This window comes from Rhineura floridana, chromosome 10 (genome assembly GCF_030035675.1).
Source record: "Rhineura floridana isolate rRhiFlo1 chromosome 10, rRhiFlo1.hap2, whole genome shotgun sequence".
Classification (NCBI taxonomy): Eukaryota; Metazoa; Chordata; class Lepidosauria; order Squamata; family Rhineuridae; genus Rhineura; species Rhineura floridana.
The window spans coordinates 82,574,317-82,586,564 of record NC_084489.1 but is presented as its reverse complement, the minus strand read 5'-3'; the positions used below and the strand labels follow the sequence as shown (position 1 = coordinate 82,586,564).

At 41.8% G+C, this 12,248-nt stretch overlaps 1 protein-coding gene across 2 annotated transcripts in view; it reads left to right on the top strand.

Moving 5' to 3' along the window:
* The window catches only part of CTDSPL (CTD small phosphatase like), a 91,595-nt gene that overhangs the window by 73,262 nt on the left and 6,085 nt on the right, over positions 1-12,248 (top strand). For both annotated transcript variants that reach the window (XM_061585666.1, XM_061585665.1), the window contains one exon: positions 2,918-3,010. In XM_061585666.1, coding sequence (XP_061441650.1) covers positions 2,918-3,010 — 93 coding nt within the window. The remainder of the gene's footprint in view (positions 1-2,917; positions 3,011-12,248) is intronic.

Here is a 12,248-nt window from a genome sequence, read left to right as displayed (position 1 = left end):
TGCCTGCAGTATTGAGCAGTCTGAATAACAAACCAACTTCTGCAGTTGTTCAGAAATTTCTTTTCCAGCTCCATGGACACTTGGCACTGCTTTCCACCTTCATTGTGCAGCGTCACTGCCCAGCAGGCTTATCTACGTTAGCTCTGAGAAGGATTGATGAGTGCATTAAATATACCTAAGAAACACCAAAAACCTACTTGGTGCAGAGAATCATTGCTGTTTGAAAGGGATTTTGTTTTTTAATTATAAAGTTCTGATTTGGGAGATGTGTGTGGCATTGCTGAATTGCATTTCACAGAACAAACCGTTGCAGTTGTACCATTCAATGAAGATTTGAGAGAGATGCATCTTCTTGAATGTACAACTCATTCTTTGTCCTGGGTCCTGGATGATCTGGGGGTGTGGGGGAGCTCAGACATAAAGTAGAACATTTAACAGTGTGACTGTGCATAATATTCAAGCATTTGGGTCTTTGTCTTGAACAGTAATAGTACTTGCACTATTTAGAGAACCTGTTTGAGTCGAGTATTGTGCTTTTTTTATTCAGAAAATTGGGAGGATGAACAAGAAGAATTATGAACATGTCACTTTAAAGCTGTGTGTATGACTTTAGCATGTGATGACTTTTAGCATATATTTTTCCCTAAAGGGCAGTGTTCCTTGAGCGGTCTTTCCAGAAGAGGCTGTAACCCGGTTCAAGTAATCCAGGATAGGCTGTGTGCATTCTAAATGGCCTATCCTTGATTACTTGCACTGGGAGGTAGCCCCAACGCAGTGAAAAGGATGCTGGAAGGCTCAAGTTCGCATGTCTTCTCCTAACGGTTACACCACGGAGGTCTACAACCAGAGATAATGGGCTATTGCGTGCCAGGGGTGACTTGGCCACATTTACTTGCTTTTCCACTACCACCGCCATCAAGAATCCAAAATAAAATTAAACATAAGACAAAACTATGTGCTATATTGTTGTAATGCTTATTTTTCAGTATGCAGATGTCCCTTCATCGCACTAAATGTCCCACATGTATTTAACAAGAGTAAACTTTGCAAATTTAACATAAGCTTGAATTTTTGCAACAACCATAAGGGCTAGGAACTTTTATTGAAATAAGTTTTGAATAATTCTTATCAGCTTCTGTAGTAAAAGTTATGGAACTTGTAATTTGCCTTTTTTAGGGTTAAACGGGATGAATCATTATGTCTTTTTCACCTTGAGAACTTAAGCTCTTCTTTTTTAGTAGAGTCTGAAAATGTATTGCAAAAACAGAGAAGCTTGTTTTCCTGCAGTAGTCTTAAAATAGGTGTTTGAGGTGTCTTAGGGAAGTAGATGTCTTTGACCCCAAAAGAACATCATATACCATGGCTATTTCCACACTAAGGCTCTCTAGTGTTTCTGAGGCATTGTTTTGCTGCAAGTACCTCAAAGCAGGATTAAAATAGTGGCTCTACATGGGATGTGCTATAGCACTATATTCCCCATATGACCATCCTCATGGACGATATCCTGCTATTTTGGAAAGCCAGTAATTACAGCTGGGCCCCACCCACCTCCCAGGAACAAAAATTTTGCCAGCCCACACTGAGCAGGTTGGTAAAATCACTGGAAATTATATCTGAGAAAAGATGAGCAGACCACCCCAAGAAAACAGTGGAATGAGAACGTGGTAATGATGTCTCTGGATTCTTCATAAACAGTGAACGAAGGTTCAACACCTGCAACATCTAGAGAGCCACGGGTTTTCCACCTCTGGTCTAGACAGTTGCCACAAAGATCAGTGAACCTGTGGTGATTTTTTCCCCAATTATCTTCTCTTTCCCACCCACCCCCAGCAAGCTCTCTGTTAGTGCCAAGGGTGTTCTGCAAGTGAGGTAGTGGCTCCCCACCCTTGATCCATGTCAATAGTGTTCCATTGCAGGGCCCGCAGATTTGATCAATAGTGATCCCTTCACCCATAGTTTAGCTCATAGATCATTTTCCTAAGAGATAGAAAACACACCATGGGGAGGTTGTTCTAAAAATGTTGTCTAGATTAGTTAAGTGTTTCCTTAAAATGCTGCTTAGGAACAAGACATTTTGAAGATGTGTCTGAGTGATCTGTTTGCTCAAAGTAAATATGCAGGTAGAAAAAAGCACTGTGTTGTATCCAACTAAGTCCTGCTCAGAGTAGACCCACTGAAATTTTTGGACCTCAGTCAGTCATGACTAGTGTTGAAAACACCCCATTCATTTTAAAATTAGAGGTTTTTTCCCCTCCTGCATATTGCCCATCAAGAAACATCCAATTTCAGAGAGCTTTTTTTAATTCAGTTAAAAACTGATAGTTAAATTAAAAGTTAAAAATAAAATACCAAATATATCTGCCTTGTGTTACACCTCAGTGTGCATTTTCTACTCCATTTATCCTGGGGTACTACTACCTTTTGTATTATTATTATTATTAATATTATAAAAACATTTTGGCGGCTTGTAGCTCCATGTCACATGGTCAGTGGAATCCGCTCTGGGTTTTAGTCCGAACTTTCAAGGAACGGTCCGAAGCACCTTGGACAGCTCCTTGAAAATTTGAACTGAAACTCCAAGTGGATTCCACTGACATGGAGCCAACAGCTGCTAGTGATTATTACTAATTACCTGGCCTTCGTTACATCAGTTTAAAATACATAATTAAAAACTCAAAATCACAAACATAAAAAAAAAAGTCTCAGGTGTCAAAGGCTAGGGTAAAAAGGTGTGCCCATCTCTCCTGTGTCTTGTGTTGTTCAAGTATAGTAAGTAATCTTGAACCCATCTTGTCAACATCTCTGCTGATTTAATCTCCACAGCCATGGGTTATACATACATTACAGTGTTTGATTATTACTCATTTCTCAACTGCTTTTCTTTTCCCATCTTACCCTACTTCCTGCCCCCTTCCAGGTTTATGTATTAAAACGACCCCATGTGGACGAGTTCCTACAGAGGATGGGGCAGCTCTTTGAATGTGTGCTCTTCACAGCCAGTCTAGCAAAGGTAGGTCATATCACCTGTCTCTTCTGTGTCTTGTGTTATTTTACCTCCTTTCAGGTGCCTCAGAACTGGTTAGAGCAAACCTTCAGAGTGGCTGGTTCTGTAAACCTTTGCCACTTAATAAGTATAGAGCGTGACTCCTCTTGATAGTTGCCCCAGAATTACGTGGCAATTGACCAGGGCTTCAGACAAGCCATTGAATGAGTGTCTTTCTGAACCCTGAACTCAAGAAATAGCGTTCATGAAATATGCTCCAGAACAGCTCTGTTGGGCCAAGTGTGTTGCTAATTTAGGCTAGAGATGTGTTATAATTCTGCCCCGATTTGGTACTGAATTTTCCATTAACTTGCTTATTCACTATCATTGTGGATCAGATTTTTATGTAGTGATTTTCCGCAGCCCTTTTTGGAAATGGATTTTTTTTAAAACTGTTTCTAAATTACTAATACTAATATTGATATTTCCTTTTAAAAATATCAATATTAATATCAATATTTTTAAAAGTAGGAAACAACCAGATTACTAAAAGCAGGAGCTTGCGGACAAAGAACAAGCTCGAACTGATACCAACCTTTTAGGTCAACAGAATGCTTTCAAACCAAGCACTAGCCTCTCTACTTCTTTTTCTTGAAGTTTCTCCTTTGGCAATTTTTTAAAAGGGCTTTCATTGCAGGTAATTATCAAATAAGGAGGAAATAATTATCTCAATCTTCCCCCTTTTTTTTTCTTCCTGCTTTATCTGGCAGCGTGTACTTTTGCCTGCTAGTGTGAGGGTAAGTGTTCCCATGGTAACAATATCACATATGGGCTTGTCTCATAATGTAGCCTCCATGTATTGCTTGTGATGCCAATCTGAAAGGCTTTTTTTAGTTGCCATGGTTATGCGGGGGGAGGAGGACAATGGGAATAAATAGCTTATTATATAAAGTAGTACTCCTAAAGCTGCACACAAGTAAAGTATATCGATACTAATGCAGTGTCAGTATAGACAACAAATAGTTGGGACTCCAACCTATTAGAGAGTACAAAGCACATCTTACTAAATAGTGTTTATAATTTATAAGTGCTTATAAAGCTTGATGATGATACCTGCATTTGTGGGTTTGCGGCAGGAGGAAATCAGCATTTTGTGTGCACTTTGAGTTGTAGAACTAGTAGTTCATATAGCAAGTTCTGTGGTAGACTTACCTGTGTTTAGTCGTGTGATGTTTCCAGTGATGTCCTGTAGTGGTGATAGCCACAAATTCTGGTAGAAAATAAAGTCAAACTTTTGCAAACTTTACAGCATTAGATAAATTGGTGGGGGGGGATGTGAATGTGAAAAAAACCACGTCTGAATGACCAGAAAGTTGAAAGAGGCTGTCCACACGTTGGCAATGGGCTTCTCAAGTCATTGGAGACCTGTGTCTTGTTTGCAACAGGGACTTGGGAACACATGTGCCCCTTCTGCAAAGCATCTGTTTCTGTCCCTACCTTAAGGCAAACGGTTCTTGCTGGATGCAGTCTCTGGGTGGGTGCTTGCTTGCAGGGAGTTCAAGCTCAATTTTATTCCTCTTGTGTTTTCTCTACTACAGTCTTCAAAGTACTTTAATTAAACTTGCTATGAAACAAATCTCATTCAAGTGTTTTTGGCCAGGATTTATATATTTGCTATTCATTGTTAGTATGCGCTAAAATTAAATTACATTAGTAGTCACATGGCTGGGGAGGGGCTGCAGCCCCTCCAGCATTTAGGATGAGAAATCGGGATTGGCTTCATTCTTCCCCATCCACACCCTCAAATAGATTTTTCCATACGTTACAATGAGTGCTTAGCAATAATGTCACCGCAGTGTCATTAGGCTGCCTCTCAAATCCTCTTACTGTGGAGATGTCTTCTGTGGTTCAGGAGGCAAAGAGCTGGGACTTGGGTCACATCCACACCATACATTTAAAGCACTCTTATACCAGTATAGCAGTAATTGTTTCCCCCAACGAGTCCTAGGAACTGTGTTTTGTTAAGGGTGAAGGGAGTTGTTAGGAGACCCCTCAGAGCCACAACTCCCAGCACCCTTAACAACCTACAGTCCCCAGGATTCTGGGGGGGGGAAGCCATGACTGTTAAACTGGTGTAAGAGTGTTGGACTACGACCTGGGAGACCAGGGTTCGAATCCCCACACAGCCATGAGGCTCACTGGGTGACCTTGGGCCAGTCACTGCCTCTCAGCCTCAGAAGAAGGCAATGGTGAACCACCTCTGAATACTGCTTATCATGAAACTCCTATTCATATGGTTGCCATTGTTGACGTGTGTGCGTTGTTGCGTGAAACAGCATACATTACGTTGGAGTTAAGTTGCTCAAGAAACTTCTCAGATGCATTAGATCAGGTTAAGAGTCTTTTATTAAGACATTATGGCTTAAGGCTTTAAGATCCCCCCTCTAGGAGAGAAGTTCTCAGTTCAAAGACATTACACAGAAGACGCAGCTCAACACAGATAACTGCTAGAACTCTCCCAGTCTATCTTGATGCTGCCATGACAACGGCCTTGGCTATCCGTTCCCAGACTGGGCATAGACATAACTTCTCTTAGCTACAGATTTCCACACTTTCAGACTTGATGGAAGAAACACTCAGTGACAGTGTGGTTCAATGGTCAACAATCCCCCCTTTTTCCCCATCATGTCTGTAATTCATTACAACAATTACAATAATACATTTCTACAATACATCTTGCAATACAGCTTACATTTCAGTACAGTTCAGAACATCTCTGCACATTTAGCTAAAACTTTATTCAATCAAACTTTGGCTGTAGACATGTCAAATACAAAGTGTCAGGATCCATGTCCACCAGTTTATGCATTCCAGGACTGGTAATTACCCCCACAGTATATCTTTCTGGCGGTTTCCCTATGTTTACTCTTGTAGAACGTCTTAATGGCACTAGGGCTTCTGCTCTCTCTGCCCTCCCATCTGTGCTTGTGCTTGGCACAGCCTGCGCAAGAGATTCCATTTCCTCAGCCTTACGTTTCTTTGATCTTCGTTTCCCACAAATGAGCTCATTTAACGCATCTCTGAGAGGAATATGTGTGCCCTCCACCTTTATGTCTGGATTTGGCTTAAATGTTTGTGATTGTGTGTCATCTGACCCTGTAAGAATGACTGTTTCCCTTTGATCCCAAGGTTTTTCTGAGACTTTAATGCTTCTGCTCAGAATTAACTGCTGTGTTTCTGGACACCAAACTCTGAAATATGCATTCTGAAATCCCAAAACAAAACCTTGCTGCGCCCTCGGTGCAAGCTTGCCCCTCCTTTTTCCCTGTGGAATGTGGATCCAGCATCTTGCCCCGAATTTTTGAATGTGTTGTATTTTCGGTTTTCTGCCAGTGATTTTCTCATAAGGAGACATTCCAAGAGCACTGTGTAATACCCTGTTGTGAATGTAATTCGCATAATGCTTCTGCCCAGAAAGAATTCCCTAAACTGCAATCCATTAACATGGCTCTCATTGCTTCCTGCAGCACCCTGTTTTTTCTCTCTGCAGTTCCATTGGAAAACGGGCTGTATGGAGCAGTAAAATTCTGTTTTATTCCCTTACTCTCAAGGAAGTCACTCAGTGCTTTACTCGTGAATTCCCCTCCCTGGTCTGAGTGTATCACTTTCACAGTGACGCCATGTTGAGTTTCAATTCTCTTAATGAACAGCTTCAGCTGTCTGTTCAGCTTCACTTTTATGCTTGAGCAAATAAAGATTCGTGTATCTAGAGAAATCATCTACCAGTACCATAAAGAATTTCGCACCTCCACGTGAAGCATTTATTGGCCCTGATAAATCAACATGAACTAGCTGGTAGGGAGCTGTTGTGGTTCTTTCAGCCTCCCGGTTAATTGGTGCAATAGTCATTTTAGCTTTATGACAAGAATCACAATCCATTAACTGTCCACAATCTCTTAAACGCATGTCTTCACTATGCATTGGGGTTTTCTTAATTGTGTCAGGGTTTGCATGCCCCAGCCTTTGATGCCATTCATGGACGCAGCCCTGATGTACCTGTGCCTTAGCATTTAACACAGCACACCCTGCTTGACTGCTCTGTATTACAAACTGCGAATCATTAAGGCTTCCCTGCAAACACACTTGATCTCCCCTCATTACATAACATTTGTCTTTGTGGAACAATACAGAAAAATCACAACTCACCAGTTTTCTGACTGACAAAATGTTATGAGCTAATTCTGGAACAAACAAACATTCTGAAAGTATTCCCAGTTTATCAAATCTCACCAGTCCTCGGGCTTCCATGCTCTTCTGCGATCCATCCGCAAGTAAAACAAAGTCCTGCTCATTTGTAGACATGTAAAACAAACTCCTGTCTTTAATTAATATATGGCTTGCCCCGCTGTCAACAATCCAGTTAACAGGTGCTAAATGTTGAGACTTCTGTTTACAAACAAAGTTTACACTTCCCTGCTTCAAGCCTCCGTCCCTGGAGTTTCGCTTGACTGCACAGTCTTTCTGGAGATGCCCACGAGCCCCACAGGCATAACAAGCCTTCAGCCGTTGCTGTTCTTGCTTGTTTTCCTGTCTGTTGCTGCTTTCTTCTTTCAGCTTGGCTCTTTGCTTTTCCTCAGCACTTTTCGCCTCTTGTCTCCGCTGCCATTCCTGGGTCAGCTTTTCCTCAATAAACGCAACGTTCAGACCTCCGTCAGGCATGGCTTCGAAAGCCATGACCATATTATTCCAAGTCCCATCGAGCGAAGCCAGGATCAGATAGGTCTTCTGAAGTTCAGAGTGTTCGACGCCTCGGTCCGTCAGCTCAGCAAACAAACGTCTGAATTCCGTGAGATGCTCACTCATTTCGCACTCACCCGTGAAGCGCATCTGGTAAAGCTTCCGTGCCAAACACAATCTAGATCCCGCAGTCTGTTGCACATGAATGCCTTCCAACACGTCCCACATCTGTTTGGCGTTTGTAACATCTCTCACGTGTAGAAATTGAGAGTCTGATAGAGCCAGAAGTATAAAAGCTTGCGCCTTCTGATCTCTACGCATCCAGGCCGCGGTCAGTACCGCCGGAGGGGGTCCATCTATAATGTCCCATAAATCCTCTTTTATCAGCAAAGCCCTCATCCTTGGCTTCCAGCTGGCAAAATTCTTTTCCGTCAATCTTTCCGTTGGCAAGCCTCCCCCAGACAGGTTTACAGCCATGTTGCTCACCTCTGTCTGGTACAATCAATCAAGCTGCCCTCTGGAACTCCGTCTGCCGTTCAGACCAGCAACTTACTCCCGTGTAATGTGCTGTGGATCTGGGCCCATAACCCCTGTTGACGTGTGTGCGTTGTTGCGTGAAACAGCATACATTACGTTGGAGTTAAGTTGCTCAAGAAACTTCTCAGATGCATTAGATCAGGTTAAGAGTCTTTTATTAAGACATTATGGCTTAAGGCTTTAAGATCCCCCCTCTAGGAGAGAAGTTCTCAGTTCAAAGATATTACACAGAAGACACAGCTCAACACAGATAACTGCTAGAACTCTCCCAGTCTATCTTGATGCTGCCATGACAACGGCCTTGGCTATCCGTTCCCAGACTGGGCAAAGACATAACTTCTCTTAGCTACAGATTTCCACACTTTCAGACTTGATGGAAGAAACACTCAGTGACAGTGTGGTTCAGTGGTCAACAGCCATAAGTCAGGATCGACTTGAAGACAGTCCACTTCATTTTCAAGCATGACTGCACAGGAGTAAATCCCATTGAACTCAATAAGCATGCAAATGGATTAAACCTGACATCCACTCCTCCCTCCTATCACCTCCTTTTTGTCCCTTCCCTCCCCTTCCCCTCCCCTCCCCCTCCCCTTCCAAGCCCCTCCTTCCCCGCCCTCCGCCATGGTCAGTTTTACCTATCCTAGGACTACTACCTGGGAAACCAGGGTTCAAATCCCCACACAGCCATGAAGCTCACTGGGTGACCTTGGGTCAGTCACTGCCTCTCAGCCTCAGAAGAAGACAATGGTGAACCACCTCTGAATATCACTTACCATGAAAACCCTCTTCATAGGGTCGCCATAAGTCGGGATCAACTTGAAGGCAGTCCATTTCCATTTTCTAAATGATGTGGCCTTTCAGTTCTGTAGAACAGCACTTTTTGTTGGCCTGGCAGGGTGATGGACCCGGTATTCTGTATGGGCCTTAGTCCCAAACTAGATGGTTGCTGTTCAATAATTTCTAGACCAGTGGCTCCCAAACTTTTTTTCCCCACTGACTACTTGAAAGTTGCTGATGGTCTTGGCAGACCACTTGATGATTTTTCTGCCTGCTGTAACAATTGTAACGCACTGTGCTAGATGCTGTGTGATTTTCAGTTGTATTTCTTTCGCTTTTTTTATTTCTTATCCTGTATTTTGTTGTATTTCAATTTGCATTCCATAGAATTCCAATTGTAAAGCAATAAAATACAATATAAGAAATAAAAGAAGCGATGAAATGCAATTAAAAATCAATATGAATATTTAACGTGGGTATGCCACAGACCACCTGGCTGAAGCTTGTGGACCACAGTTTTGGAACCCCTATTCTAGACTCCACTGACTCTGGACTGATGAAGTAGGCTTTTGCCTTTGTCATGAGCATCTTTTTAAACAAATTTGAAGGTCTTGTTTGACACGCTCTCTCTTCCAGGAAGGCCTTTAACACTGTAATATGACAGGTGCAGCTTTTTAGTTAACTATCTGCCGATGTGTTGTGCTTGTGATTTTCAGTTACTTTTTTTAAAAATCTGGTTTGTGCTGTAATTGTGAGGACCTGGTGCCAGTGAAGCAGAATAAACATATATTTCCCTTACGATGATTATTCAAGAGTTGTTTGGAAAGTCCCAAGCGACAGAAATTATGAGAACTTCTCTGCATGCCACTTCAATGTGAGTTCAGTGGTGCACATTCAGTTACAATTTAGGTTAGTAATGTACTATCATTACTACCAAAAGCCTTTACTCTGAGCCCAGTGTAAGTTGCTGGGGACCTTGAACCCAGGACTCTGATTACAGTATGAAGACATCTTATTTCCCCCCATCACTAAGGACACTTTGATATTCCTTACTCCTGGTAATGTTCAAGCAGACTCCATATAATGTATTATCAGAAGTTGCTGTGATGTCTCTTGTGATGGACCAAGAATATGGACAAATTCAATAGACATCACACTTTCACTCAAAATCACCAGGCTGTCTAATTTCTGCACCTGAAATTCGATATGATGCAGTTTTGCACATCAAAGCAAAATAGGATTATTCTAAATGTTTGTTTTATTTGTTGCATTTATATTCCACCTTTCTTCCAAACAGCTCAAAGTAGCATACATGGTTCTCCCACCTTTACCCCATGTTTTTTTCTCATAACAGCCCTATGAGGTAGATTTGGCTGAAAGATAATATAGAAGTTGACAATCCAATGTTCAATGCAATAGTTTTTTGATGTTAGTCAGTTTGAGCCCTTTTCCGTATCCTTACGTGACAAAGTACATTTTAAGGAAGTACAGGATAGAACTTTCTTCCTTCATACATCATTAGTTCAAAGCATATTTGATATCTTTATAAAGGCTTTTCTATCTCCTCCTATGTACTCTGAGTGTGCCTAACATGAGGGACCGTCCCATTTCCTGCTCACACCACAAATGTCAGCATGGCATCATGGATAAGTCACACCAGGGTCTAGGCCAAATTGACTTCTCTCACCACTGTCTTTGCGACTGGGCTTGATATGAGTAATTTAGAATTGATAGTATGGCTGTACTTAACCGTGTGACTATGTTTGCTGAGTAATTTTCTAGACTTCTTTATCAGTTGGGAAGCTATTTATATGAAAGAGAGAGAGTCAATGGCCATGAGCCAAAGACTCAGTGAAACTTGTTTCACAAGCCCAAGGGGGCTTTAGACTTGCTGTTCTTGAACAGCTTCCACCACCCCACACGCTCGGAGCTTACCATTTTAAAAACCGAATAGTGCAGCTGTCAAATTCTACTGGGCAGCTGAAAATTTTATGTATATTTTACATAAAAGAAATGAGGAGCTGCCTTCTGCTGAGTCAAACTATTAATCCAGCTGGGTCATCATTGTCTCCTCTGACTGGCCGTGGCTCTCCAGAGTCAGGCAGAGGTCTTTTCTACATGAGACCCTTTTCATAGAAGATGCTGACCAAGGAACTTGAAATCTGTGGAACTTGCAGTGGCGTCTGGTGGCTCCAGGTCAGTGGGGCAGAGGAATACCCTCTGAGTTTTAGTCCAAACTTTCAAGTGGCTGGAGTGGATTTCACTGTCCCACTGACATGGAGCCACCAATCACCACTGGGAATGTGCACTTTTAACTATTCCACCATGTCATTCTATTGGAGGAAAGCATGTGGACTCATTCCTGTTCATGGTTCTCCTGAACGATCCAAGTGCACTTTCAGTCTGTGTAACTGTTTCCATCTGTACTCCTCTGTGGAAAACGGTTAACAAAGCCATTTGGTAAGCTTAGCATTAGGAATTTCCCCTTTCATCTTAGAGCCCCTGTTACCATCTAACATGGTCCTTAAGCAATGTTTACAGAGACCCTACTTATACTATCTCTTAAAAGCAATTGTTTAAATACTTACCTATTACTGATGCTCCATGCTTCTAAGTGTTTACAAGAGTCATAACCAGACCTCACTTCTGAATACCCTGATCAGCGTGAGGCATACAAATATCCTATATCATTACTAACTTGTAGCACAAGGCGGTGTGTGTATGTTTTTTTAAAAAAAACAAACTTTTTTTGGAACAGTCACTCATCCCAATTGCCTTCTCTGCTGGAGAGGCAGGTCATTGTACTAAAAGGTCTCTGTGACACCTTTTGTGATGGTTGAACTATGGAAGAAGGTTCTTGCCCCACCCCCTTGGCTCGTGCCTAGCATCAACACTGTGGGGGAAGAAATTCAATTCGGTTTGCATTTAAAGCTGAATCTATCAAATCTGTACTTTCCCAAACAGTATGACCAAAACACAGCTATCCTTTGACATTCGCATTTCTCTGAATTTTGCAACGTACTTCTCCAACCAACCAGTGTTTTCAAAAATGCTTATATTAGGAGAAAGTATGCATCAACATAACTATATTAGTGAAAATAACACAAACATGCATTATATTAAGATTGCTTGCAAAAATATGTGTTTGTCAAAACTGCATACAAAAACGTGTGTTAGGAGAAATTTGCACTAAAATGCTGAAGAATTTTCATGA